At 45.4% G+C, this 27784-nt stretch overlaps 1 protein-coding gene across 1 annotated transcript; it reads right to left on the bottom strand.

Annotated features, from left to right (window-relative positions):
* Positions 1-18482: 18482 nt before the first annotated feature.
* On the bottom strand, positions 18483-19900 carry LOC144165724 (uncharacterized). The gene is made up of 2 exons (XM_077695519.1): positions 18588-19900; positions 18483-18534 (listed from the first exon to the last, which is right to left on the bottom strand). The coding sequence occupies exons 1-2, from the start codon at positions 19898-19900 to the stop codon at positions 18483-18485; spliced, it is 1365 nt and encodes a 454-aa protein (XP_077551645.1).
* Positions 19901-27784: the final 7884 nt, after the last annotated feature.

Below are 27784 nucleotides of genomic sequence, written 5' to 3' on the forward strand. Positions count from 1 at the left end.
GGGCCTGGGAGCATTGACTTCGAAAATAAAAGTTGATTTGTACAATGTACGCACACAGTCTTACGTCTTTCTTAATGATGTAATGGGCGAACTTTCACGGGAGAGTTACGGTTACCGATGATCTCCCCCTCTCGAGCTTCGCCCCACTTTTCATCATTCATTCCGTGGATATGGCGGAATTTTTTTTATTTTTATTTTTTATGACTAGGCTTCACGATAGTCACGTGACGCTCCCTCCTAAATTTTCTTTCCCTCCATGCGCACGCTCATCGAGAGAGGCAGCGGTACGGCAAGAATGGTGACGTCACGTGATACCTCCTGTCATACGGGCCGCTCGGCGTTCGTTAGTGGAAACCGAAACTGACCGAAATAAACGACGCTGTAAATGAATATTTACGCTGCGCTGGGCCGTCTAATGTGTCATTCTATGATTAGTGTGCTGGTAGGCACGCATAGCGGCGAAAAAAAAACGTAACACGAAAATTTTGTGTCAGTACTCCTTCAAGAAACATCGAACGTTTGTAGCAAAAGCTTGATGTAAACCAGTAGGTTAGACATAATAGAAAGGGCTTAGGGATGCAGTAAGCGCGGACACGAGAAATAAACTACAAAGCAAGACAACGCATCATGTCGGTCTTGATCGCTTCCGCAGCAATATTTTCTAGCAACAAAATCTGGTACCATATCTTCTTTTTATGCGCATTGTGCAGCACAAATAAGGCATTTGGGATAGTTCTACCCAAACATAAGCACAATGGTATATCTGCACTGTTCCTTTATTGAAGAATAGACGTGGGTGTGAATTTTGCCGTCGTAAACAAAAAAACCGCGTTAAAAGTGATATTTAAACCACTTAAACAAACAAATTGACGCAGGTTGCAGTAGTGGTGCAAGGTTGGAGAAAAGCCATAACTGTTCCCGTCTCCCTTCGTCCGAGGCCCGGCTGTTGCACTTACACGGCCGGAATCGACTCTCGTCCTCCCGCACTCCCCTTACGGCCTTCGCATTGGGGCGTCTTGGTGCCGGCCACCGCAAGTTTAGGGGGGGGGAAGGGCGGGGGGGCGCTAGGCGGCCAGCCGACTGTTGCTCCGCCGCTGCCAATCGTGTTCCCAGGCACGGTGTGCCAGCCGTAGCGCCGGTCACAGCCCACATGTGTGGCAATTTGTGAGGCGGAAAGTGCATTGTTGCAGATCCTCCAATGAATATGCAGTGTTGTCCAATAAGTTGACCGCATCTAACCTAGTAACGGTGGCCAGCTCTCATAGCGGCGAAAACTAGAGGTGGTGCACTGAGAAAAAATGTCCTCAGCATCAACCGCATTTAGGAGAAGTGCTTTCGAGTTCTCCAGGTTCAATTCAAGTACCTAAAATCGCTACGTTCACATAGCGAGCGTCTAATGATAGTGTTGTAGCTTTCAAACAAGCTAGAAATATTTGGTCAGTTGAAGCCTCATCGTTGAACTGCTATCCACTCAACAATCGAGTTTCCGATTTCTCAAGAAGGATTTCCCGGCGGTATATAAATATCCAGGCCTCTCAAATTTTTCGGAGAAATCAAACGGGAAAACTCGCACAACGGGGTAGGAACACAGCTGACAAGGGATATATTTTTCGAATATGTAAACGACAGATTGGATCATTATAGTTGTAGCAGACTTGACAAGTAGTCTGCCTTTGTATTTTTTCTACCCTGTTCAATTTTGAAGGGCTGGTGTTTCATACGTAGTTGCCTAAAGTACTGTATTCCGCAGATTAGGGCGGACCTCTGGGAAAGTTATATTGCATCGTAAACCTATTATGAGGTCATGAATACTTAGGGCAGACTTTGCGATGATTGAACGGGCGCTTGCGCGAGCATCTTCGGTACGTGAAGAATGCGCACACTGCAACTCAATTCACATCGGCGGAACTGCGCATGCACGTTTCTCAATAATGAGGCTATTTAGATAGCTAAGCAGAAAAACCGGGTCGCGTGAGATACAGTTGGGACGTTTTACATGGCTCGCCTTGGTCACACTCGCATAAGTATGCCGTCATTGGGTTTATCGGCCAAATAAATTGTGTATCTTGCCTTGAATAATTCCAAACTTCCGCACCCTGCTTTCTCCGCCTTGTCTTTCTTTTGTGTGTGTGTCACCGGAATTCATACAATTGTAGTTGTTGCCTTGTTGCTATCTGTACTTAATAACACCAGCAGTGTTAAAATAACTTGCAGTTTGGTCGCCTGACCGAAGGTTGTTTACGCTCCGGAATCTACTTTTTCGCTGATGTTCGCATTTTTTCTGTGATATATGAGCGTTTTTACAAATAAGATTTATTATGCGGTTTAATGCACCGACTCTACACAGGCGACTAGGCACGCCGTAGTGGAAAACTCCCGAATAATTTTGATCACCTGGGTATCTTCAACGTTCCCCGAAATCTCAAACACACGGGCGTTTGCGCTTTTCGCCTGCATCAAAAAAGTAGCCGCCGTGACCGGGAATCGAACCACCATTCTTTAGCTACGAATAAATGATAGTTGGAAGTAGCGCTTGTCCCTGTCGTCCTCCTTCGTCCTTGGTATATATTTTCACTTTTTACACGTCTACATTAGGCAGTTCTTGGGGGAGTGTTTTTTTATTCAGGTATATATATAGTCACACGGGATATGCTTCTTTTCCAAAATTGTTTGAAGATCGGCAAAAAAGATAAAGCTTTAGGCGTCACGATGCGCCTCAATTAGGAATGTTTCCAGCAAATATAGTAGATACGCGAACAACGTTTTCTGTGATCTTATGGCGTAAACATCTGGCTTGCGTATACATCGTTTATCCACCACAACACCAAAAAAACATCTTGGGTAGATCAGAAACACCAAATGGCCCGTTTCATGCGGTCATGCCAACGCGAAAGCTCACGGTTATGTTGTCCACGCTCAAGCTTCCTTGCTCTCGCCTTGCGCCGAGACGCGTTGACGCGGATCTTGCGGTGAGGCTGGGCTGCCCTCGTGCGGTTAGCCCCTCCAAATACGCGTCAGAAAAAATCCCATGTGACCTGCCGGTATTGCTAAAGCCATACCGGGAGCCCAGGAGGAAGAGAGTCGAGTCCGGCCATGGCACTTCGCATGGATATTAGAACTTGCCGGAGAAAGTTCTTCATGACTGGCAGGCCAAGACCGTTTTGTCCGCAGCCTTTCACATCTCTCCAGAATGGGAGAGCGTTAGCTCGCGCTAGAACCCACAGCAACCGGCTTCGCGAACTCGGTGGCTGCGCTCCCCAATTATGCTGGAACGAACATGGACTGGCAAGTAGAACAGCCTACGAGAGATGACGCCGCGAATGCTAGACAGTGTTGCTGAAGGTCTATCTGGCCGACGTCGGGTGCTTCTCACGACGCGCAGGCTCAAGTGCCCTCATTATTTTTTCTCTGTATTTTTTAGCACCTCCGAACGGCGCGCGAGCCCACGCGTAAGCCTGGATAATGCGAGGCGCTTTTCACAGGGCGTATGATCACGATCGCCTCGCGAGGAGTGTTACGCCGCACAGGTTACGGAAGATTCGTTTTTCGATTATATTTCGATGAGCAGATTCGCAGACAGTTTTGTCGCTGATCAATTGCCTGCTTGTTGCCATTAAGAAACTTTATTTTTTGGAGTACTTTTTAGCCAAGTATCGAACAAGCTGCCGCTATGACACCGAGCCAATCGATGAGATACATCACCCACGCGCAGGTTTTTCCAGCGACAAGCAACGAGAAGCGCAACGTACGCAGCATGTGTGAGCAAGAACGCAGCACGTGCCTGGCACCCGCTCTTCCGGTTCAGACCTACGCGAACAAAACACTGAAAGCGCGCCACGCAACGGAGCTAGTACATAAGACATTTTCCGCACGTGCAGTCTCGGCTCCCATCCATGCAACGAACGACATCGCACCCGGATTGCGGGACATGGCCACGACGAGCGAGATGCACGGCGAACGAAACGCAGCATACGTGGCGAACGACAGCGCACCAAGGTGAGAGGAGGTTTCACGACAAACGAGACGCACATGGCACAGAACGCGCCAGAGGTGCCGACCGACATCACACCCGGACCTTCGGAACTGACCACGGCGAATCAACAGCAGAGCGCACGGAACACGACCAAGCCAGCATACACAAAGGAAACACAATGCCCGACATCCTCCATTCGCGCTGCTGCTATTCGGACTTGCGCAGCTAAGGTCACAACCACAGAAATCAATCTTGCCACAAGCAACAGAAGACCCAGCATACGCGGTTCAACCCTACCGGAACGTACGACCTTTCTGGTAGCCTGCACTCCAGCCGGATTCCTGCCAAGGAACGGCATCCCATTTGTGCCGGTAGGTCCGTCAACGAGCAAAGATACGGCGAGCCCGTGCGACACGTCCGAGCCGGAACGAACTAGAACCCCGGCACACGCTACTCCGATCGAGACTCAGGCAGCAAACACCACTGCGTACAGGAGTACGCAACCGCGAGCAAGCGGACTCGTAACGAACCGAACGCTTTCGAGCCGGCTCCCAGGGAAAGATACTGACCTCAGCATTCTCAAAACAAAGGGCAAAAGACAAGAGCTTGAGCGATGACGAGTGAGCTCGAGTGAACCCGATCCACACGAATGCATCGAATGCACAACCGCTGAAGTCACGCTTTTGACGCCAACGAATAAGGCATCACACGGACGAGACGAACTACGCCCGCTTCCCCGATCAACGGCTTTACCTCCGAGGCAACCACGGCAAAAGCGAGCACGGAGCCGCAACGATTTTCACCGATAAGCCACGTCACTCTAGCACAACGCCAAGCCACCGCACGCTAAACAAAATCACAAAGGGCTCCTACACCATGTGTAACGCACACCTCAATCGAATCAACGTCCTCAACGCGCCGATCTATGCCATTCCTGCACACCGCATCTCGACACCGGACAAACCGGTCGCCAACGCTGCCACATTCATCAAGCAGGCAACTAGAACACGAAAACAATTGCTAACCGAAGCGACATGACTAAAGCAACGCCGTAAATGCTGTTATGTTCAGTTCGAGTGAAGTGAATTCAATGGTATGCAAAAAAATCAATCCGATTTGAAGTTCAGCGAGCCTCCTCGAGACGAACAGTCTCTTAACAAACTTTGCAGTACCCGGAACAACAAAAAACAAACGCCAGCATCGAGCAACTGTGAAGAAGCGGACAGTGATCTAGATATGAACGGACGTCAATCCACACGGACACTTTATTGTGCCGCGGGGTAGACATAATTTGGATTCGGAGCACGATTCGGAGATGATCAGTGCGCAAAGAAACGAAAATGAACGACATATGCTGCCTCCCAAAGACAAGCAGAAAACCGCAATTTACGGCCACGGCCACTGTGAGGAGCCTCGAGGCCCCCGAGAGGCATGCGGCCAAGACTTTGTTGTTTTATTCCTGAGAAGAAGAGGACACGCCAGACGCAACGCGAATGCTTAAGTTCCGCTTCGCTCTCTCTTGTGTACGTGCCTTCACGCAGTGAGTCTGCCTAGTTCAGTGCACCGCGTCACCCGTTTTCTCCCCATGAGCGTCGGTCCCGATCTACATATCACCTCGGTTTGTCTACTGAATTAGGAATTTTATTTCTTTTTATTTATTCTTTTGTTTTAGCCACGACCTAGCTTATAGCTAACAGCAAAGATAGGCTGAATTCTCGTCGGTACATATTGAAAAGTCATGAGTACAGATTGAGTACTCATGAGTACAGATTGAAAACTCATGAGTACAGTTCGAGTACGATTACTCGTGAGTAGAGATGAGTTTGGTACGAGTGAGTACAGACGAGTACAAGTACTCGAGAGTAAAATGTCGGTAAGAGTACAAATCAGTACAATTTGACTTTGAGTACAAGTGAGTGCACAAGAATTGAGTACTCATGAGTACAGATTGAGTACGAGTAGTGAAGAGGACAAATGCGTTCGAGCACAAGAGAGTACAATTACAAATGAGTATGTGATGAGTGATTAAGAGTGGGTTTGAGAAGAGACGAGCTTTTTAAGACTTACTTTGAGTACAGCATAAAAGATAAAAATTGTGATGGAGTTTGAGGGAGTTTTTGTTTTGCTGACTTATAGTTGCAAGAAAACACAACATAATATATTGCAACAAAAGACCTAGCCGCTCACTGTAGGTTTTATTTCAGCGTGACAACCGCGTCTACCTACATTTATGAAACCGGCTCGAACTCGGCCTAATGTCACCGAATATAGTAAAACATTTATAATTTTGGTCCAAGCAGTATCTTAAAGGGGCTAAGAGAATATGTTAGCCAAAGAAATTCTTTCGTGGGAAACAAATTGGAATAATCGCACTTAATATGTTTATCTTCGACATGCCTCCACTGATTGGGCATCTCAATGGAAGCAGGCGCTGTTGTTCAAAGCTTTTCTTAAGTGCAGTAAACAATTTTTCTCTTCACACAGACTATTTGTGGTAGAACCAGCTGTGAACATGCGTTTAAGCAACGAATTCCCATAACTAGAAAACGAAAACGTTCTGCCATCCTCAAATTTGTACTCTGGTTTAGTGGACCGTGTTAATATACTCTTGAATTCGTTTGAACTTCAACTGGTGGTGGATAATGTGGCCGCTGATGAAAGTGAAAAAAATTGATCTGGAATCCGCCCCGGCGAATTAAAAAGTTAGCACATTTATTCCCTAAATGCAAGCGAGTTACTAAGTGTCATGCCGACTGTCTTAGACAATCGTTGAGAATTTTCATTACTAGCCAGAACTGGATAGTCTAAGTCTACCTACCTCTACATGGATAGGAATATTACTAACATTGGTAGCTGTAACGAATGCATCACATCCTTATAAATGACAATTTAATATTTTAATATCAACAATATTAAGACGATTTATTAGCACGATAGCGCTCACTGCGCCATGAGCTGAAACTCCGTATATTCTTTGAAAACTCTTTACGAAAAGACCGCCGAACAAGCGAAAAATTCCACTAGCTACCATGGCCGCTGCTGTATGAAACATATTCTATATTCCGCTTTTCCCTAATAATATATCTCAGCTACTTGTCCGCGGGGCATATATAGAACGCGACCACGTCATCCTAAAGGGTACTTTCTTTGGAACTTCATAACGAGGCTAAAAACGAGTGTCGTGTCCGAAAATTTTCGATACAGCCAAAAATTCTCTTATTTCTTTCTAAATCATGAAAGATCACTTTAGATTCAACGTAGATAGCTAAGCCGCTTGGTGATTAAAAAGTCGGCTCAATCCCGTCAAAAGCACAATGCAAGTAGCTTGGTGGATATTACTGTTATTTTCGGTGGTATTCCTCCGCATGAAGTTGCACTTTAAACTGGCGTCATTAATGGCGCGCAGGTTATAGTATAAAACAGGGTTACTTGTGCGAGTACCATATGCCGAGCAGGAATAATGGCCACCATATACTCCACATTGCTATATAAGAGGAAGTGCGCGGCACGCTTTTGTAAAAAGAAAATGTTTGATAAGACCATAGATACGCAGCCCTCGTAAATATTGAGAGCTTACTACATGAAAAGAAGTTCACTCATTGCAAGAGAAGCTTCGGTGGCACTGCAAAACGCTCCGGTGTCAATTCGAGATGGGTTTCCTACGCCGGTCCTGCTGGTATCTGCTTGATGCTGATTCAGTGTAGATCACCTGGATTCCGTGTGAATGTATAGTACGAAAGATTTAGTGGGAAATGGCACTCTATTCTTTCCTCCGTAAATGTCATTAACTGCAAGTGCTCTCTTTCGTACTACGCCAAATTAACAATGTCGGTCTCTTCACTTGAAGCTGATGCTTCTGGATGAGCCTACCACGGGACTGGATCCGGAAACGAAAAGAACAACATGGGACGTTATCAAGTCAATAGACAAAAAACAGACGTCTATGCTTTTGTGCACGCATGACATGGCTGAAGCCGATACCTTGGCGGACCACATAATTATTTTGGCGAATGGGAAGGCAATATTCAGCGGCTCCACTACGTTTCTAAAAAAGGCTTGCAGTGAGTAAACATATCATCTTTGAATTCACGTAAAAATTCTTGCCGGTTTATTAGGTTTTTGCGTTACTCACATTTGACTAGGAATTTTTTCTTCAGCAGGGTGCTTTATATCTCTAAAACAATCCCTAAAGCAAAGTACAAGCATCACTGCCACGCATGCAGTAGCGAACATGTCTTTTAAACGTTGTTGTAGACTTTGGAACTAATGTTCTGCCGATGTTAAGAGAATGGCATGCCTTTTTGGTAAAATAAAGTTACAAGCGCGTGAGTTAGCAATTGTGGGCAATTTTAATGTAAAAATCAACAACAGAAATATATTTCCTCTTCGTGGATTCAACTCTACAACTTATCGAACACCCATGGGGGGGATATTGGTAGGGAATTGAAAAATCTAAAATCCGTCAATAATAAATTTCGCGAATTTTCGCCGCTCTCCCAACTGTTTCGCAACATAAAGCCAAGCCGTGATGTCTATTCTAATTTTGTACATCCGCTACTCCGGCTGAGGTTTAGCAGCTTCGCGTGGCTCCAAGAGAGGCGTGCTATGCATGCGCGAGGACCAGTGACGTCTCACGGCGCACAGCTGGCGCGTCGGAGCCGCGCCACCGCAGCGACTGAACTCCACCGGACTGGGTTGGGTGGAACTGGAATAGGTTGGATTGGATTGGATTGAATTGGGTTGGATAGGATTGGATTGGAAATAGGTTTAGCAGGAGGAACCATAATATTCAGCAAATCCAAGACAACCTGGAAACCTAAGAATCACCAGCTGAACCTTAGCTCATTGTACGTATACCCTGGCAGAGCCGAGCTTAGCCACTGCTAATTTTTCAAGCTACTCTCCTAAGTTTAAAAACGGTTGCTTGCACAAAACTAAACGCTGGAGGTTTTTTTCCTTTGTTGAGCGCAAGGCGATGTTGAACCGGTGGCCCTATTTTTTCCGAAGGCCCAAATATAATTCCCAGCTAATTACTTAGTACACTTCTGGTGTTTTGCAAAAGTGTGTAATGGCGGCAAACTGACCATGGCAAACTTTGTGCGAACCTTACATTAAGGTTTGTGCTCTCCAAGTTCTGGTGTCGATAAAGAGGCCAATCACCCGGGCACCGGTTGATTTCCAGGAAGTTGAGCAGGGAGCCAGTGTTTGAAGTTCTCGAAGGAGGAAGCCGAACTGACATACTCCAGATGTTGCTATGGCATAGAGAAGGGAAGACGTCATTTAAAAATATTTACATTAGGGCATATGGGTACATAAATAAAACGAAAACAAAAAACGCAGGCGAAACATAGATGCTCAGACGAAAACGCTCTTTTTTGGTTAATTTGGGCGTTATATTTTTATCGGACTTTCTCTGTCTTCGTATGCCCCTATAGCTTCCGTAGATCCGTAGTCCAAAGGCCTAGGTCAAGCATGCAGCTTTCACCCAGCCATCTCCCAAACAATAAATAAGGCGCCCCAATTTACGGGAAAAAAGCCTGTAAAGTCGGTAAAACAATTATCTATATCACAGCTTTCCTACTTTCAGCCTTAATAAGTCTCGAGCAGTGTTTCATGAAAACCACTGTGGCGCTCAGAAGTCTGAGCCCAGCAGATTTGTCTCTAACCTTTTTTTTTAAGAATATGTTTCGGAAGATTTGAGATGTTACTACTTGATGTTGAAATTGCCGTTGCAGACGCGTGATTACCGACCCATTGCCTGCTGTATTTTTTGAATGCCTAAAGCATCTCCCCCCTCACAATTGGAGGGAGTGGGGCACCTGTTTCGCCCACGTTTCGTATTGTGCGCCCTGAACTTAACCGGGATCAAACGATCGTAACTGATTTTGAGGGTGGCTGGTGCCTGGTTGCGAAGGCACCCGATGTTCGAGATTGCCGAAGTAGCGGCACCCTGAGCAGTGATAAAAAAATGGGCCCATCTCCCCGCGAGGGTGACTCGAGTAAATGCGTCGCATAAGGGGGTGGGTGTATTGCGTTAACGTTTAGTGTTTGGGAGGTTGGTGCTATCACGTGTACACCACGCAGCTATAACGCCGCTAGCTCGCCGCTGAGTCGCCAACGGACGCCGCTGAGGAAGTAGTTTGAATGAGTCAAGGATATAAAGCGCGTTCGTAGCCTTTGATTCTGTGTCGGTTTTGTGGCGCAGTGGGAAGAGCACCATGTACCTCGCGTTCCGCCCACAGGTAGTGAATGCGTTGTATCAGCAGCTTCTTCACGTAGTTTGAATGAGTCAAGGATATAAGGCGCGTTCGTAGCCTTTCATTCTGTGTCGGCTTTGTGGCGTAGTCGGTAGAGCACCATGTACCTTGCGTTCCGCCAGCAGGGTCGTGGGATCGAAACCAGGCGCCGGTACCTGTTATTTCTTTTTATAGTGTAGGGGTAGGCTGGCTGCTGCGGACGCCGACGCACGGGTGACATCGTGAGTTATACAAATGCTCTGCATTTAAAATTCAGCGCTGTTGAGGGACCTGTTTCGCCAACGTTCCCGCTTCCCACCATGAGTCGCCCCAAGATCAACCGGTAACGTGACTAAAGCGCTTGGAAGACTAGCAATAGGGGAAGAGTGGCTGGTGTAGAAGTGAGGGTCTTCGTCTGCGCGGGAAGCTGATGCGTTTGGCATTGAAAAAATATAGTAGGCGATGACCGACTGTACGTCACCCGCGCCGAGGAGCGAGAGATCGCATGCCGACTCAGAAGAGAGGGGTGTTTTGTAAGGAGCAAACGTTGCTGCTGTCACGTAAAGCAGTGGATTATCGCGGCCAACGTCCCGTCAGCCGAGGGGCCGGATAATGCTAACTACTTCTTTGCACGCTCCTCCACACATTACTGCGAATTCAACTAAAATTGATTGATTGATTCTAGGGTTTAACGCGCCGACGCAACGCAGGCGATGAGGCGCGCCGTAGTGGAGGGCTCCGGATTAATTTTGACCACCTGGGGATCTTTAACGGGCGCCGAAATCTCGTACACACGGGCGTTTTTGCTTTTCGCCTCCATCAGAAAAGCGGCCGCCGCGGCCGGGAATCGAACCCGCGACCTTGTGCTCAGCAGCGCATCGCATTCAGCATCGCATTCAGCATCGCATCAGCATCGCATTCATCACAAACGTACTCACCGGCCCGGCCGCCTCTTCACGCTGACAAACTACCACCACCTTACAGCCGTGCCAAATTGTGCGGTGCGGTGCTGTAGCCTCCGCAGTGCTACGCGGCCAGACAAACCGGCGGCAATGGCTATTATTCCGTGCAGAGGTGCGGGTTGAGTACAAATGACATGGGGACTGGCCTAGAGCTCTCTTGCAGTGGCTTTGATATTATGACGCTACTGTATCTTCTCATCATACCTTGTCGATCTCCACATTTTTTTTCACGGCCAATATAATGCAATTTCGGTTTACTTCGAATATTTACGTTGGCACCGACAGTTTTGGAATATCAGCTAACATATACCTAAAATTGATAGATTTTACGCTAGTCTTTAACATTGGTTATGGGTGACCGTTACCGCCTTCAGATGGTTTTTCAGGCAGCGATTCCGCGTGGTGACAAATTCCACATCTTCAAGGGTACTGAATTGATCGTTTTAAAACTAATACCGATTTCCGCGGTAACCTAACACCGACATTCCTAGTGAAAGACTGAAATGTGTGTTTAAGTTCGTTATATTATATACAAAACGCTAAATTACACTGCGCACTGGTGGGAATAGACGGAAAGCAAAGCAGTGGCAATGACATCAATAAATGGTACACACGATGGAATACGTTCACTTTTACGGTCCCCGAAGCGAAAACGTGGTCAATCGCGCAAAAAGTTCCTGATGTGGCAGTGATGAGTTGGAAGCGTGAGGGCTACGAAGGTGCACACCGTTGACATACCCCGCGAAGGCTGGCAAGCAACAGTTACTCGGTTTTGAGATGTCTAAGTTAAAGTTTAGGGGAAACCAATGGTCTTGTCTTGTCATGGCTGCAGTCGTAAACAGAAAGTACGACCAGTTCTCTGTACTGAATGAACAGCAAAGTGTCCAAGTTTTTATTTCCATTTTCGTTGCTGCCAGATCGCAGTAAATGGAGGCCAAAGCGCTGTCCACCTTTTCTCTTTCCTCACGCAACGGACCCGTCACCCGCGCTATTAGCCAGAACAGCTCGGTCTCTTTGGTCAATGGCAACAACAGAGCCAACGGCGAGATGCGTTGCTGACATGAGCGGTTTGCTGCCACTGTAAGAAAGGGCCGCTTTGGGCAGTGTCGGTGGCATCTTGTGGCAAAAACAGGCTGGCAACCTGCACAATTCAAGAACTGCAGCGGCGCCCAAAAAGCCGGGAGGAGAGGCTAGACAAGCCTCTATGCAGTCTTTCAGACTCGCATTAGCCTGCGTAATGCCTAATTCCTCCCGTTTTCCGTATGATACTCATTTATCTACGCTCATTCCATGTAAATGTGAGAAAACCAAGGTGGAATAAAATTGAGCCCTCCAGTTGTAGTCAATACTAATATGGCCACGGCTCCTGAGTTTAATGTAATGCTCTCAGCTTCTCCACGTAACCTCTGTCAAAAAGGCGACTACCATGTTATTGTGTATTTGAGCTTCGCCTTTCTATAATGCTGATTACTGGTGCGCATTCGTAATTGTAAACATGCAGAGCTAAAGCTCCTTTACGCCCGGCATTGTTTCAAACACAACAATTTCGCGATAGCCTCCAACTCTATTCATTCCCGAGCCAAGCTGAAAAGAAACCCTTAGCGAAAAGTAATATGCTTTAAATATGCCCCAATGCATTTCACATATATTCAAAATGCATTTCGTATTTTTGAATACACTTAAAATACATTAAAATATATATTTACGAAATTTTCACCCCACATTAAAAATACACTTTTAAAAGTATGCAAGAAATACAGTCATTACAAATGAATTCCAAATACATTTTAAACGCAATGTTATGATTGAATGCAAGCTGAGCACAATTAAAATGCATTTCAAGTACATTTTGTGAATACATAATTAACATGCTGGAAATGCACTATCAATGTAATAACAATATGCCCGTGAGAAGTTCGTTTTAAGTATACTTGAAATATACTTCAAGTACATGGTCAGTATTGCTAATGTAAAATAAAATGCATTTTAAATGAATTTCACCAGCATCAACTTATTGTACTACAAATACATTACCAATATATTAAAAGTGTTTTCGAAAAAGTGTGTCTTAAATATATTTTAAATGCACTAAAATGCATCATAAATAATTTCTGCTGGAGAGTGAACAAACTTCTTTTGAATCAAGCCTCGCAGCTTTGTGAAGGCCAATCAGCAGTCGTTATTTTCGGCACTAATTGCACTAACACTAACATTCACATCATGAATTCACATCATGGAAAGTTGTACCATTTATCATTCATATGCCTATTTCAGCTGTCGATGTAAATGTTTCGAGCCACATGCCTTTTCTCAAGTACCTCTGTAACTGCTTTTGTTGCCTCTCGTAAGTAAAACAAACCAGCATGAACAGTGCGGAACAGGATATAAGGGGGGGGGGGGGTATTTTACACAGGGGTCATAATTCTGAGAATTTAAATGGCTCAAGCATGGCAACACCAACGCAACATAAAGCAAGGCGCAAAGCACGGATTTCTGCAAACTTTGCAGAAACCCTACCACCAGAAATATACGACTCCTTGAAATGTGTACAGTACAGCATTTCGTTGAATGTCCAACAGCATACTATATGCTGTTAGTAGCCCAAATGTTTTTTGTCTTAGGCTCTTCTGCTTTCATGATCACTGAAAAGCAAATTCATGCGCAAATAATTTGGTTGAAATATTTTAGTTATTGAATCACCAAGCACACCAATTTTTTTTAAAGTTCAGTTTATTAGTCCTGCATAAGAATCCAAAATAGTAATCAGTTTACATTTATTAAACGTTTTTAAAAAGAATTCAGACACTTAGGGCTCCTTGCCTGTGGAAACGCAAGAGAATGACATTTGATTTCAAGCTATGGGACCCCTGATATCGCTTGGTAGGTCTGTTATGATCATGTCATCATTTGTTGCGTCTTCATTACCACGAAAATAAACGTCGTGCAGGTAGGCTTTGTGTAAGAGTTGCAGTGGTACCAGCTTGGGGTGATTTTAGCAGCAGCCAGGGTGTGCGGGGCGCTAAGACACAGAACGATGCCGGTCACCGTGAAGTAATTCCCGGCCCACATGGGGCCGGTGAGCACCGGAGAGAACCGCAATGAGGGAGCGGACCGGGCGGCGCGTGCGCTCACAAGTCGCGACGCGTGCCCGAGCCCCCGACATGCGGAAGACGAAGACCGCGACGAGGTGCTGCCGATCACCTCCTACCGGGAGGTGTTGGAGTGGTACCAGGAGGGCAGGCGAGTGTACCCGCCGCCCCACCAAAAACTCACGAGGCAGGAGGCGACGACGCTACGTCAACTACAGACCCGAGCAGTATGGACACCGGTGGTTGCAAAACACGTGTGCCCTGAGGTGTACGCGAGTGATGTGTGCGCGATGTGCGGCAAGGGCCGGGCGACCATGGCGCACATACTGTGGAACTGCAAAGTGAGCGAATGGACTACGGACGCGTTGCCACCGAGCCTGGAAAAGGCGGTGGCAAAGGTTGACTACGACGCCCAGCGCGAGTTCGTCCAGCAGACGTTTGTGGCCCTCGAGCGACAGAGGCCGAAAGCGCAGCCCTGCGAAGGGGCGGTGCGAGTAGGCAGCTGAAGCCGAGCGGCCCGCCAACGTGACGTTTAGGCCGCGTCACAACTTGCCGGAAATAAAGATGTTGTTTCTCTCTCTCTAGCAGCAGCGAGCAGCTACCTTTCCGATTGATGTACGGCACTTTTCTGTTTCCTTGCATATTCTTCTGAAGCGTACTTCTCCGGGCAACCACATGGGCTGCTGTCAGAGCAGACACTTCGAGGTTCGTTGCAGCACACAGCACTACATAATTGACTCTAGCAATGCAATTGTGTCCTCACATTACCATCGCCGTTATCCTATTCGTGGGTTCATTTTATTCCGTTATTGTAACTGACGGCTTGACCATGTGTTCACTCGTTTGCCCTACAATTTGCAACTGTAGAATAAATGTGCTTTGCTGCTTCTATAATTACAATGTCCACCCTGTTGGCGTCCAGTGATGCGACTGATTAGTCTCCTTACCATACTTATGATCTTACCCCTTTGCAGTTTTTTTTCTTCCTTGCACTTGTAAGCCATACTGTGGCTGTAGCCAAAAATTTCTTCAAAAGGGCAAGGGGGGGGGGGTATTTTGTAGAAAAGAATGTGAGCACTTACGGGCTACCTGGAAAAAAGTTTTGGTTGGGGGAGGGGGAGTTTAAACCATGCCCCTGCTTGGCTGCATCCCTAAGCCCTACAGATACTGTCGGCAAAATGTCGCTACTTCTGCACTTGCAGGCCCCAACGCATGCAACCTTTTGCCCGTTAAAACTAAGGATTGGGTATCACGCAAAGGATGAGAGTCGAAGTCATTTCATAGGACACGTGTTTGAATTGCAGACTAAAGTCCACCTATTTTCTTTATGTTAGCCATTTAAATCCCCATATTTTGGTTAACACCACTACCGGACACCATAATTCCACATGATGGGCATGTAATACTTTAACATCAAACAACATGATACTGACCTCGTCCATTCAAAGCATAATGAGCAAATAGCAGGGATCACGGCATCCTTTGCCAATTTTATTAAAAGAAGCCAGGAAATAAGTGAAACTGAAATACAACCGACACAGGCCAAAATGTCAGTCATTTTTGGCAATAACCAAAAGCATCACAAGTTATAAAAATTAGATGTTTATACAATACAATATTCCAACACATATGTTCACTGTTTTACTACGTTTTGACTACTCTGGTGCACCACTACAACTGCTACACAATATACAAGGTTTCATAGACACAATTCCAACATCACACTGCGCAACAAAAACAAAAAAGGCAAACATAAATTGTTGTCCAGAGCAATGCTATTTCAAATATATACAGAAAGTTCTAGTTTGCGAATATTCGTACAGAAACTAAAAAATCCATACACCAGACAGATAAGAAGTGTCAAAAAGGAACATAGGCATTAAACACTGCGTATATATCTTGACCTCACCATGTCTCTTTGAAAGATCTTGGTGTATGATTTTTCAAGAGACAGCAACGGGAGACATATCAGTGCATCAATGATAGGACAGCAGTAGTTGTAGCTGATCTAAAAAAAGTTATTTTAAAACTAGCACAATTAGAAACTCCAACATCCAGGCATGATGATGATGAAACTGTTTTCTCCTAATGCGCAATATGGATTGGAAGGATGAAAATAATTGTGAATATATGCAATGGGAAAGTTGACAATTTACAACCACAAAGGCAGAGCATGCACAATAGCTATGTTCATGTACCCAAGTTCAGGAGTGTAACTACATCTGCAAAGGAATAAATAAGATGTTGAAGAGACCAAATGGCTCAAGTGCAATATATCTAGAGCAAGAAAATTGTAGCATTGTGCTAGATGTAGACACATATGGCAAGATTATTATGACTGACCACAGGATCGAGGAGCAGAATAAGGCTTGGTTTAGATAAAGAGCAAAAGTGCCCCAGAAAAGAACTGAACCCCGTCTGAGACGTGATCACCAAGACTTACATTCGGAGTGATGCCACAAAACAGATTTTGGGGGTCGAAGAGAAAGAAAACATAAATGATGATCAATATGTTCACAGTGCTTTTTCACTGTTAATAGTCAACAGAGACTGCCAAACGGGCACCTTAACATGACAAACTGACAATAACAATTTTGGGCAGTGCAAGGTATTAGGAAACCTGAAATGAAAAAGAAAATGAAAACAGAAAACTTACTTTATCAAAAACAACTTAAACTTTTTGACACCACAACAGCAGTATTGCTTGAATCACACTGGCAAAGATAATTGAGAGATGGTACCGATCAACCCAGATCATAGGACATCTTAATACATAGGTACATGACTTAAGCCAAAGTGAAAAAATATGTAACAAAAAAGAACAAAATATGCCCATGCCCTCTGTACATATGCTTATAAGGTGAAGAGAGGTGACAAAATGTGCCCATGCACTTTCTACAAGTGGTTAACCAGCTGTACCAGGCAAGCAGCTAGTGTTTAACACACTTAAACTTAAACTTAACTTAACTAAACCTAAACACTTTTAAACTTAACACATAATGAGTCCAGGCGGAAGTAGCAGGGACTGTGCTGTTTGTAGTGATAGCAAAACAAAAGGAGGCAGGAGGGAAACTTTTTCTGCAAAAGCTGCAGTAAAACCCCTGGCCTGCACCCACCCAGGAGAATGCTTCGATCAGTTTCACACACTGCCCAAATATAGGTAAAGAAGTTGCAAGCACAGAATGCAAGGGAAAAATAAATCTCCTGAGTTTTTCTTGCGCAGTTTGTGTTTTTCTTTGTGGCGCCGGAAACTTGCAAAACAGTTTCAGACCGGAGCGGCGGGAAAGTGGGTAAAAGTTTTGGACCGGAAAGGGTTAGTCCCGCCACCTGCTGCAATGGCTCAGTGGCTAACGTGTTGTGCTGCTGAGCCCAAGAATGCGGGTTCAATTTCCAGCAGTGGTGGCCCCTTCCTGATGGAAGCGAAAAGCAAAGATGCATGTGTGTTGATATTTCAGCGCTCGTTCACGATCCCCAGGTGGTCAAAGTTAATCCGAAGCCCTCCACTATGCGTGCCTTGTAGCCCGGGTGTAACTTCGGCCCGTTAAACTCCCCAATTACAACTACCCAATCCTAATCCCGCTCAACTTGATTGGGCAGGGCAACAATTAGAAAACTTTCAGGAGTACACTCCATGGCAACACATTTTTTCTTCAAGGCACTGGGACTACATGCCACTATGACGGCTGTTCGCCTCCTTTCTCGCACAGCTAGAAAAGAAATTCCCAGTTGCAGGTCTCTGAATGGAACCGTGCGCACCAGCTCCAGCTTCTCTACTAGCACCAAGAGCTGTGGTGTGCTCCGAAAGGAAGCCAGAGCTTGTATAACTCCAACTGTGCCATCCTCGAGCTCAGCAACACAATTGACCCTCTTGGGCATGTTGTATGTTTCAGAGTGCCACAAAATGCCATTGCACTGGAATCTACTGTAGTATGTTATCTGTGTTGGTAGGAGCCCCAGGTGGTTCTCCAGAGCAACTTCAAGCCTAATATCTGGGCTAGAACAACTCTGACGCTGGTAACCAACTACGTCCCCAGGGAGCACAACACCAGTCCTGCCAATCGTTTGCCGGCCAACCATCCTCTCAAAGAAGGACCTTTCTTCTTCCTCCTCGATTTTGTCGGCCCAGAGACACAGGTGCTGCCACCAAACGAAAGTGCGAGCAATCTGCTCTCCAACGTGCTGCGTTCCCGAAAAATAGCCCAGCAGAACTGCATTTCGTCCCTCAAAGGGAAAGCATGAGGTAGCCCACAACGGGCCCCAGGTTTCCACCGAGTCTGCCAGGTGGAGCAGCTGGTGTACATTATATGACACATTTCTGGCTGTGTACAGTACGCCCATTTGCACCACAAACTTCTCCAATAGGGCCCGTGCTTCTCGTATGTCCTGCTGGGTGATCTCTGCTTTCAGGAGCAGGTACACACCATAAGAGAAAAGAGTAAAATGTTTGAAGTACACGAGCGGCAAGACTGGCTTCAAAACAACATAGCCATAAAACAGCAACAGGGCCCGCATCTCCGACGCCTTCCAATACAACATGTCCTCAAACTTTCTTGGGGTGCGGGTAATTTCCGTTGGAGGAGTTATTGGCAGCAGCAAGCTATTAAGCTCTTCCGTACGTGTGCCAATAGACCAGTCACACTTATGGTATTTACTCTTAAGCCACAGCTTGAGCAGTTGCCGCATCACTCCCAGGCAGGCACAATGCTGGTAGTCGGGGATAAACCCATCAACCACGTCAAAACGGGGAAGGGTCATGGCAAGGCAGGGACCAGTCACTCCTTTACAAGGTGCAGTAAGTGTGCCCTTAATGGCATCTGCTACATGTTTGCGAGCCGTTCGACGCTCTGGGGCAGTGTCCAAGAACTCGTACGACTTTCCCCCCCGATGGTAACACCAACTACAGCCCTGAAAAGCATTAAACTTTTTACAGTTTCGGACTGCAGAACGAGCTGCTGCATCCACTGAGCATGCGGCAGCAAAAACTCTCACATTAACCTCCTTTCCATCTTTCATACAGGAGAAACCAGTGGAAAGCTGCTGAAGTTCTTCTGTGAAAGGCGTTAGGAGTGCAGTCATGTTTGGTTTGGAAAAACCAAACCACAGGGCAGGCATCAGCATGTTCTGCTTACGTGCAGCAGGTTCCAGTTGAGCTATCTGACACTGAACCGGCCAAATCTCAAATGTCGAATTTTCAAACACTCTTATCCCATCTGTGTTCCAAATGAGAGATATGTCGTCATCTGAAAAATCTGCACACAATCTCGCATGCTCAATGCCATCAAACACATCCTGGATTGTGTCTCCTCGAGCTCTTTGTGGAAGCCACTTCAGGTTTTTCTGAGCAAGAATCCTTTGTAACTGCTCTTTGAGAGGCATCACTAAAAAAAACGAACAGAAGGCAAGATCTACATCCCGATTGCAGTTTTCACAGAAAACCTGCTTCGTGCAAGTTTCTTGCCCCAGGTACCCCTTACAATACAAGCAGTAAAAATGCTTTTCGGGTTCTCGCACATCAGCACCCAAAGCCTTCTTCAGCAGGTACTTTGATCGTGGTGCTATGCCTGGGTCAATCGCATTCAGCATGTTGAGCAAGTCTGTGGTGCCCTCGTCGCTAATTCTGTGACGCATCACATAGGACATGAGCACAGCTGACAGCTGCAGTGCTTTTTCGGGAAACGGAGCATTTTCTGCACCTTCATCAGAATCTTGGTCCTAAAAGAAGAATAAGGCAAGTCACATAAACTGCACACAAAAATTCTGCCCATGGCAAAAAACATCCAGCCAGCTCTTCATAATACTTACTTGGTCACCTCCCGTCTCTTCAGAAGCTCCGGTGTCCACACCAAGTGCTGCAGGTGAGACCCTTAGGACTTCTTCCTAGTATGATAAAAGTAAAACCTGTTAGTTTAGTGACTCTCCACTCGTTTTAAAGAGGCCATGAAAATAAAGCACGTTTGTTTTATCTGAAAGATCTGGAGTTTCATAATGCCCTCAATGCTTGCCCGGCAACAAACAATGCTTTCTTCACTACGACATTAGGCTGAAATTTCTATTTTCCCGCTAAATTGTGTCTTTCGTGGCATTACCTATGACTTATTCAGAGAATGTGCTTTATGCAAACATTAGTATGTTGACTACGGCCACCGAGAATGGTAAAGCATCTAAATGGTTGCCTTGTTTCCTGTCTGCCTTCATAGATGGTGTGACAATACCACTTATGAACCGCTGTCCTTATGGTTGATAGTAATCACTCGTGAAAACTTGGGCATGATCGACAAACAGGGCCACGTAAGTGGTGACATCGCTTATGCCAGTTGGCCAGTGTCAGGTGAGACAAGCCAAATGCACCTGATGGTTGTGCAGCTTCAATTAGCATAGTGCACACAGTCTGCACTGATGTTTGTATGTTTACTGTTAATAATTTTCATTATTTACCTCACCATTCTTACTGCTATAAAAAAATTGGCACTAAATTTAAGCCCAAATAGCTTGTTCTGCAAGCTTATAATGCCTGTTTAAGTTACATTGGATTTTCCCGGCCTCAGACAATTGCAATGAGCTGCCCATAAGACATCATAAGTGCAGTTTAAAAACGTAGCTAAGGTGTCGCATGTTTATTCTGTATTTTCCTCATTGTTAAGCTTATTATAGCAAAGTCTGTTAAAAGTGGGCCAGAGTTGTTTTAATGAGGCACTCTTTTGAACGACCAAAGATTCATTTTGTTTTCACAGCCCCTTTCAAAAATAAAATGAATAAATTTGCCTTCGATTACCTAGTATGAAAGTCTGCTTAAACAACCTGTATAGATCTGAAATTTTTGAAATATTTAAGTCAAGCATAGCTCCTATGATTTAAAAGACTTTTAAAATGCATGCCTTTTATATGACACTGTCGGCTGATGGTACTAACAGTCGTTCCTTTTTTTTTTCTTGGCACTCTTTGGCCAAGTAGCCCTTGTGCTACGAAACAACACAAATCAGCAAATCACTGGCACTACTGGACCAAAAGTCAGGAACTTTCAACAGTTCAATGCACATTGAATTTTTTGTTTGAATACATAATAAAGCAGAGCATTAATAATTGATTGCCTAAGTTTTCCAACCACATGACTAGTGACATCACAGATCCAGTTGCCTGGTAGGCATGGCCATACAATTTCCAAGCTTTAGCGTGTAAATTTACCTTTGTTGTTTGCATTCCTTGACTCATTTGCTTTTAATTAGTTTTTTTTATCACACCAGGTGAAAAACAGCTTAGAAGGAAAAATACCTAATTAGGAATTGAAATAATTTGCAACCACAGGGACGGCAAACATGAAAAGGGAAAATTTTTGCAATTTACCAAGGGGAATAGTGTTAAATGCCTGAAAACAAGGTATAAATACTCTCAGTCAAGGTCAGTACTGAGGTTCCTTATTTGTATTACTCCCAGAACTTTAATTAGGAGACATGGAGGCATAGTGACTGAAAGCGCAGGAAAACCCAGGACAAAGGGAGGAACTACAGAGGACGAGCGCTTGTTTAATAATGCTTGTGCAGTAACGACTAGCAAGCATATTCAACTACCACTCAGTGCAGGGAAACAATTGAATCGCGGTTTAATTGTCTCCAACTTTGAAAAACTGGTTTCACACCGAGTGCACTAAAAAATATTATCCATAAAATTAGATAAATATGCAGAAACAAAAATGTTAGGAAGTCCAGAAGTGAATGAGGCCTTCAGCCTAAGTAATAAAAAGCAGATCGATGAATGTACCTATTCTGGGCGAGTTCTCAGCTTTGGTCCTTACTATGAGAAAGAAATAAGGTGCAGAACTAGTATAGGGTGGGTTGCATTTGGTAAATGTCTCTCTACTTTTTTTTACTACAAAGAATGGTGTACTCCAGTGCTAAATGACTCTGCTGAAGCTTGACATCTTGCTTAGCACCTCGAAAAAAAGCTTAGGTTAACTGCGTAAGCTATGAAAAGAAGGATGATAAGAGTAATGTTTTTGAGATAGGAAACAAACGCCATAGATTAGAGAGCAAACTTCGGTAAGACATTCTAGTGCAAATAAGGAGCTAAAATTATTTTCAGGGCACTTTTTGCTTATGCCCTTTAAGGTGGAAGCTTTATTTGTTCCCCTTTAGCGCTATCGTGCTTGCGACTCTACCTTAATTTCTTTGTCTTTGGCACTAATTACTTTGATAGGCAGACTGGCGACACTGCACGTTAGATTACCCAAAATCCAAGTTCTTTTGGCTCATTTGCTTGTACTCATGTGCTGTCACGTTCACCTGTCACGTGGCACGCACTAGGCTAACTCTTAATCTCCCGCTGACAACGTGCGAAGGTAGCATACTGCTAACCCACATGTCTCTTACTTTAAGAGCAGTGTCCTATTTGAACTGAAGTGTATTTTAAAGCAAAGCTTCACTACTTTAGTCCAGTGGTATCGCGGAGTTAACCTTTTGACCGGAGACACGCCCCCGGCAACACACCCCTCGAAGCGCATCACGCGATTTGCCAGGCCCACTGTCGGCGCTGTGCACAAGGCCCTATTTTAAGTCGTTCTGCTCACATCTCAGCCACTGCTATCACGGCGGCGACGCAGCGGACAGCCGAAGAAACCCGCAGCCTCCAACACATGCTCCCCTGGGGCGTCTCGGAAGATGTGACTCATCTTGTGCCGTGTTCGCCGTGAAAGAGAAACGCCGCGTTCGCCGAGAATAAAAGTGAGGCCAGGCCTCCTTCTGTGAGCGTTCCACATGACCGAAAGTCTTTGGGCCGTGGTCGGCAATAGAGCTATATCAAACGCTAACTAAGCGAAATAAAGTCTCAACCAGACTAAGCCACAACCATTTTTTATTTACTCTTGGCAGTGATGCTTATTTTGTGCACCTAACAACAATGATTTTTCACAGGCTAAGCACCTTAAGAAAGAGCTGGGCCAATCCTTGAACCCTTGATATAGCGAACAGAAAGGACCCCTAGAGTGCCCTAACAAAATGAGGTGAAAAATTGGAGAAGGCTTTACAAAACCTCCAGGGAAACGCACGGATTCAAATCACAGAATAGGACCAGCTAGAGGTATGGCACACACCTTAATTCTGCAGTGGGCATCAATACTCTGATGATGTGATAATTACGACATGTAAAATATGGTTTTATTCCTATTTTTGATAAAGCAGGTTGCTGCAGTAAATGTGTTCATTCATTATGATCTTACTTTAGGCTCCTAGGTTATGTCCCAAAAATTGCATGTCAGTGTAAAATACATCGGCAAGCTTCATTTACAAAGCTTGCCGATTTATTTAGAACTGGCATAAAGCAATCGAATCAATTTGAAGCAACCACAGTTACAGTGCACATGGTTATACCTGCCTGTACAAAGCTGCCCATGTACAGGGGGGATGAAAAGAAATACGAACACCAGAGCGCACAGCCTCCGACACATGCCGGCTGCAGTCAGTAAACTGCGCGCATGCGCGGTTCTTTCAGGGCGTTTGAGAGTGTGGCCTACTCTTAGGGGAAATGCTTGATACAAAAGCGACGGCGCCCATTTATTTGGAGGTGTATTTTCTTGCTCTGTCGCCACTGAGCATACTGTTATCTACTACATTCGGGAGACAAGCGTGCAGCAGGCTGATTGCAACTAGTATGATGCCCTTCAAAGATCATCGTGCTCAGCGGCGACGCAGCGTGAAAAGGCGCCTCTCAAAGAAGTGCGCATGCGCACAGTTTACTGACTTTGCAGCCAGATGGTGCAGCATGCGTTGGAGGCTGTGCGCTCTGTTCGCATTTCTTTTAATACTCCCTGTACAGTAGACACTGCACTAACAGGTGATGCAAACATTGTAATGTAGACACTGAGTGTGGCCATGTTAATCAGGCGTACCAGATGTCAGACCCATTCAAGCAGTATGCAGCATGTCCTTATGGTGCTAAGACTGACTCAGTACCTGACTCGGTACCAGACAGTTTGTAAGCCTGTCCTTTACTGGCCACAGCAGCCTACAAAAATGTACTTTTGCACCAAAAGTTGCCCAGATTCACAACACCAGTGATAGCATGACACAATCAAGACTACACTAATAAAACAACAAATGGAGCAAGATGTTCCGAGGGCTTTAATAAGGCCGCTCTTATACTAACTAGCCGTTCAGGGCAAACTATTGTCAGTCCTGATAAAAGCGGGAGACAATGAAACATAACAAAAGTACCATTAAAACCTTTGGTAGAAGAATTTTCTTTCCTTAGTTTTCATTCAAACTCATGACGAAATTTGCTAAATTTGTGTCAGTATTACAAGCCTCAAAGGCTGAAACCTCACCTGGGGATTTCTTAGCTCTTCCACGAAAGGCTGGTCCTCATCTGTACTCAGTTCCGAGCTCGAGGAGTCGTCCAGTTCCACCTATTTTGATAAACAGAGCTTATCAGCTTGTTACCTTCTTTTTGAAGGTAACATAACCATGCAATGACTTTCATTCCGCTATCCCTGCCCAAAGTACACAGTTTCATTAGCCACACCACTGATTGATTGATTGATTGATTGTAGGGTTTAACGCGCCGATGCAACGCAAGCGATGAGGCGCACAGTAGTGGAGGGCTCGGGATTAATTTTGACCACCTTGAGATCTTTAACGTGCGCCGAAATCTTGCTTTTCGCCTCCATCAGAAAAGCGGCCGTCGCGGCCGGGAATCGAACCCGCATCCTCATGCTTAGCAGCACAACGCCATAGCCACTGAGCCACCACAGCGGGTAGCCACACTGCTGCCAATGTGTAGTTTATTTAAAGTAAATGCTGGCAGAATCAATTACTCAGCTACTGACCGAAGCGCAGTGTTTGTGTGCTTCCTAAATGCAGTGAACTTTTTATGATTTGTAAACCTTTATCACAGCATAGCAAGGAGTAAAATGAGTTAATAACTGGGAGGCAGGGGTAGAGGAGGGGTCTCTATTCCGTTGTCCAAAAAAAATGCAATGCAAACCAACTTTTGTTCTTTTCTTTGTCATTGGCTCCAACAGAGAGAGCTTACTCAATCTACACACGCCTGCCAAAACCGTTGACTCGTATTATCTCAAATCGAAAATTTCAAAGCATTTGAACATGGGGGAGGGGTATTTGTTCGTCTTAACTAATTCACATGCAATTTGTTAAATCCACAAACATATTTGTCATTTTGTCCCAAAAATGAAAACCCAGTTTATCTACACATTATAACAACATTCACATGTACTGTATTTGAAAAATGGCAAATTAATAGCCCGAAACACATTTATCTCTACCGGTTGGTTGAAAGAGCACAGGGGATGGCCAAAGGGGGCGGACAAACTTGAGCCCCATAAAATGCCTTAGTTGCCTCAGAGGTCATAATCTTACCTCTTCATGTGTTGACTCTTCCTCCTCTTCCCTGATGTGCCTGATATCAGGCGTACTCAGTACCAAGGGGCAGTTTGGTTGAACCTAGTGTGATAGAATGAGAGTTCATCAGCTCGACATTCCCTTCATTGCAAAATGTGATGTATGCCCAGTCCAGCAAAAACTTTGTCTACATAAGTACATACACCCCAAAGTTCCCCAAACACAGCTTTATCTGAGCCCTCTACCCTCTGTATGCAGGGATGCTGCGGTCGAGGTTTACAAGTTGGGTGGTTGAATAACTTTGGCTCTTTATAAAATAACCAGTACAAACGTGGGAGTTCCGCTTCGGCTCTCAGGCTCCCATGCTGTCACAGTGTCACTCACCAAAACCGAAGGCACAAAGCTCACGGTTACAGAAAGAAAGTGTGACCTGCCGCGACGTTTCCACGGCTACACAATAATCAATCTTGTGCATAAGGGCCTTTCTCTTCAAAGCACACGTATCAAGATATCCTATTGTTAAGGCTGGCATGAAAACTGTAGTCATTGAAACCAGTGAAATAATTTAAAGTGGTAGAAATTAATATTAATAGTTTTATTCCTAAAGCCAAGCGCAGAGCACTGCAAAATGCGCTGACATCAACATAGCCCATTGCCAACCTTAGAAGCGTACATTAAGTTTGCTTAGCCATTAGTGCATTTAAGAAGAAATGAATATATAGTTTTATTCATACCCAGATAGGGTAGAGCCAAGAGTAGAACGCTGCAAAAAGCACTCGTCGTTGTAGCCCACACCCAACTTTTGAAGCGTCCGACAAGTTTACGTAGCCGTTACTGCATCTAAGAACCCAACACACCTGTCTAGACTTTGTTTTACCACACATATCCGCTCACAATACCACCGAAACATTCAAAGCACCGAAGCAAACACGGCAAAAACCACGGGAGGCTGTGTAGTCCAATGCACCAACTCATTCCACTAATGAAGAGAGTGCCGAGTGGTGGTGCCACCCGTCCAGCTGCCCGGCCCCTATACACACAACATACATCTTGACATCATCATGAGTGCCTCATTAACTGAGGAATGACCAGCACCTTACTGAAGTGAAGCTGTGGAATGATGAATTTTATTAATATTACACCATGAGACCATTACACCATGCGTCCCGTAGCCATTGGCAATGGGGCTCATGTGCACAGTGAACATGGGTTGACTGATTGATTGATATGGGGATTTTTAATGCGCCGACGCAACGCAAGCGATGAGGCGCGCCGTAGCGGAAAGCTCCGGATTAATTTTCACCACCTGAGGATATATAATGTGCGCCAAAATCTCGTACACACGGGCATTTTTGTTTTCCGCCTCCATCAGTGGAAGCGGCCGGCGCGGCCGGGAATCGAACCCGCGGCCCCGTGCTCGGCAGCGCAACGCCTAAGCCAGTGAGCCACCGCGGCGGGTAGAGCACTAGGGTTATAAGGCACAAAAACCCCAGTGAGGAACTCTACCTCTCCAATTTTCACATATTTGGGAGGCGGTTAAAGTCGCGGCGAAGTAACTGGGGCTCTTCGATCTACACTCTCCGACTCACCGCGGATAGTCCGCGGGAGTCCGAGGATTCCCCGAAGGATACATGGGAAAATCGAATGCCGGACTGCTTCTCTGGGAGTCTGCGGCGAGGAGTGTCACCACAACTGTACATTTGCCTGAATGTCCACTGCCTTTTCCTGTTACTTTTTTTTTTTTCGCTCACTCATTTTCCTTTTTTCTTTCTTTTCTCCTTTTTTTTCTTTTTTCGTTTCCATCGCTTCTTCGCTTGTGATTATCTTACTCTGCATGTGGTGCGCGCGAGCTCAGGATTTTTCAAAGTGGGCCTTAAATGAACATTACTGACACTTGCACGTAATAGTATAGTAGTAATAATAGTAATAATAATAATAATGAAATTTACCTGTTGAGAGCAAATTTCTTGCACGCCGTTTTCTCCAGAAACGTCACCGCGCTGCCGGCTGCAGCTGTTGTCATCAGTGGCCCAGCTTGTCGAGGCCCCATCAGCACACCTTTCTATTCTTCGTCGCCTATTTGCAGTTCTTTCGTGCACAGGCACATCCTCCTCGAGGTAGCGCTTATACTTCGAAAGCATGGCGGCAAGTACTTGCCCTCCGCCGCTGGGCAACAGGT

This window comes from Haemaphysalis longicornis, unplaced genomic scaffold, assembly GCF_048455015.1.
Source record: "Haemaphysalis longicornis isolate Haplotype H1 unplaced genomic scaffold, Haemaphysalis longicornis Haplotype H1 scaffold_15, whole genome shotgun sequence".
Taxonomy (NCBI): Eukaryota; Metazoa; Arthropoda; class Arachnida; order Ixodida; family Ixodidae; genus Haemaphysalis; species Haemaphysalis longicornis.

Coding starts and splice junctions, on each gene's coding strand:
- LOC144165724 (XM_077695519.1), bottom strand. CDS start 19,900: ATGTCCTATGTGATGCGTCACAGAATTAGCGACGAGGGCACCACAGAC. Junction 18,535..18,587: donor GTGGTGCAAATGGGCGTACT/GTACACAGCCAG, acceptor TCCACCTGGCAG/ACTCGGTGGAAACCTGGGGC.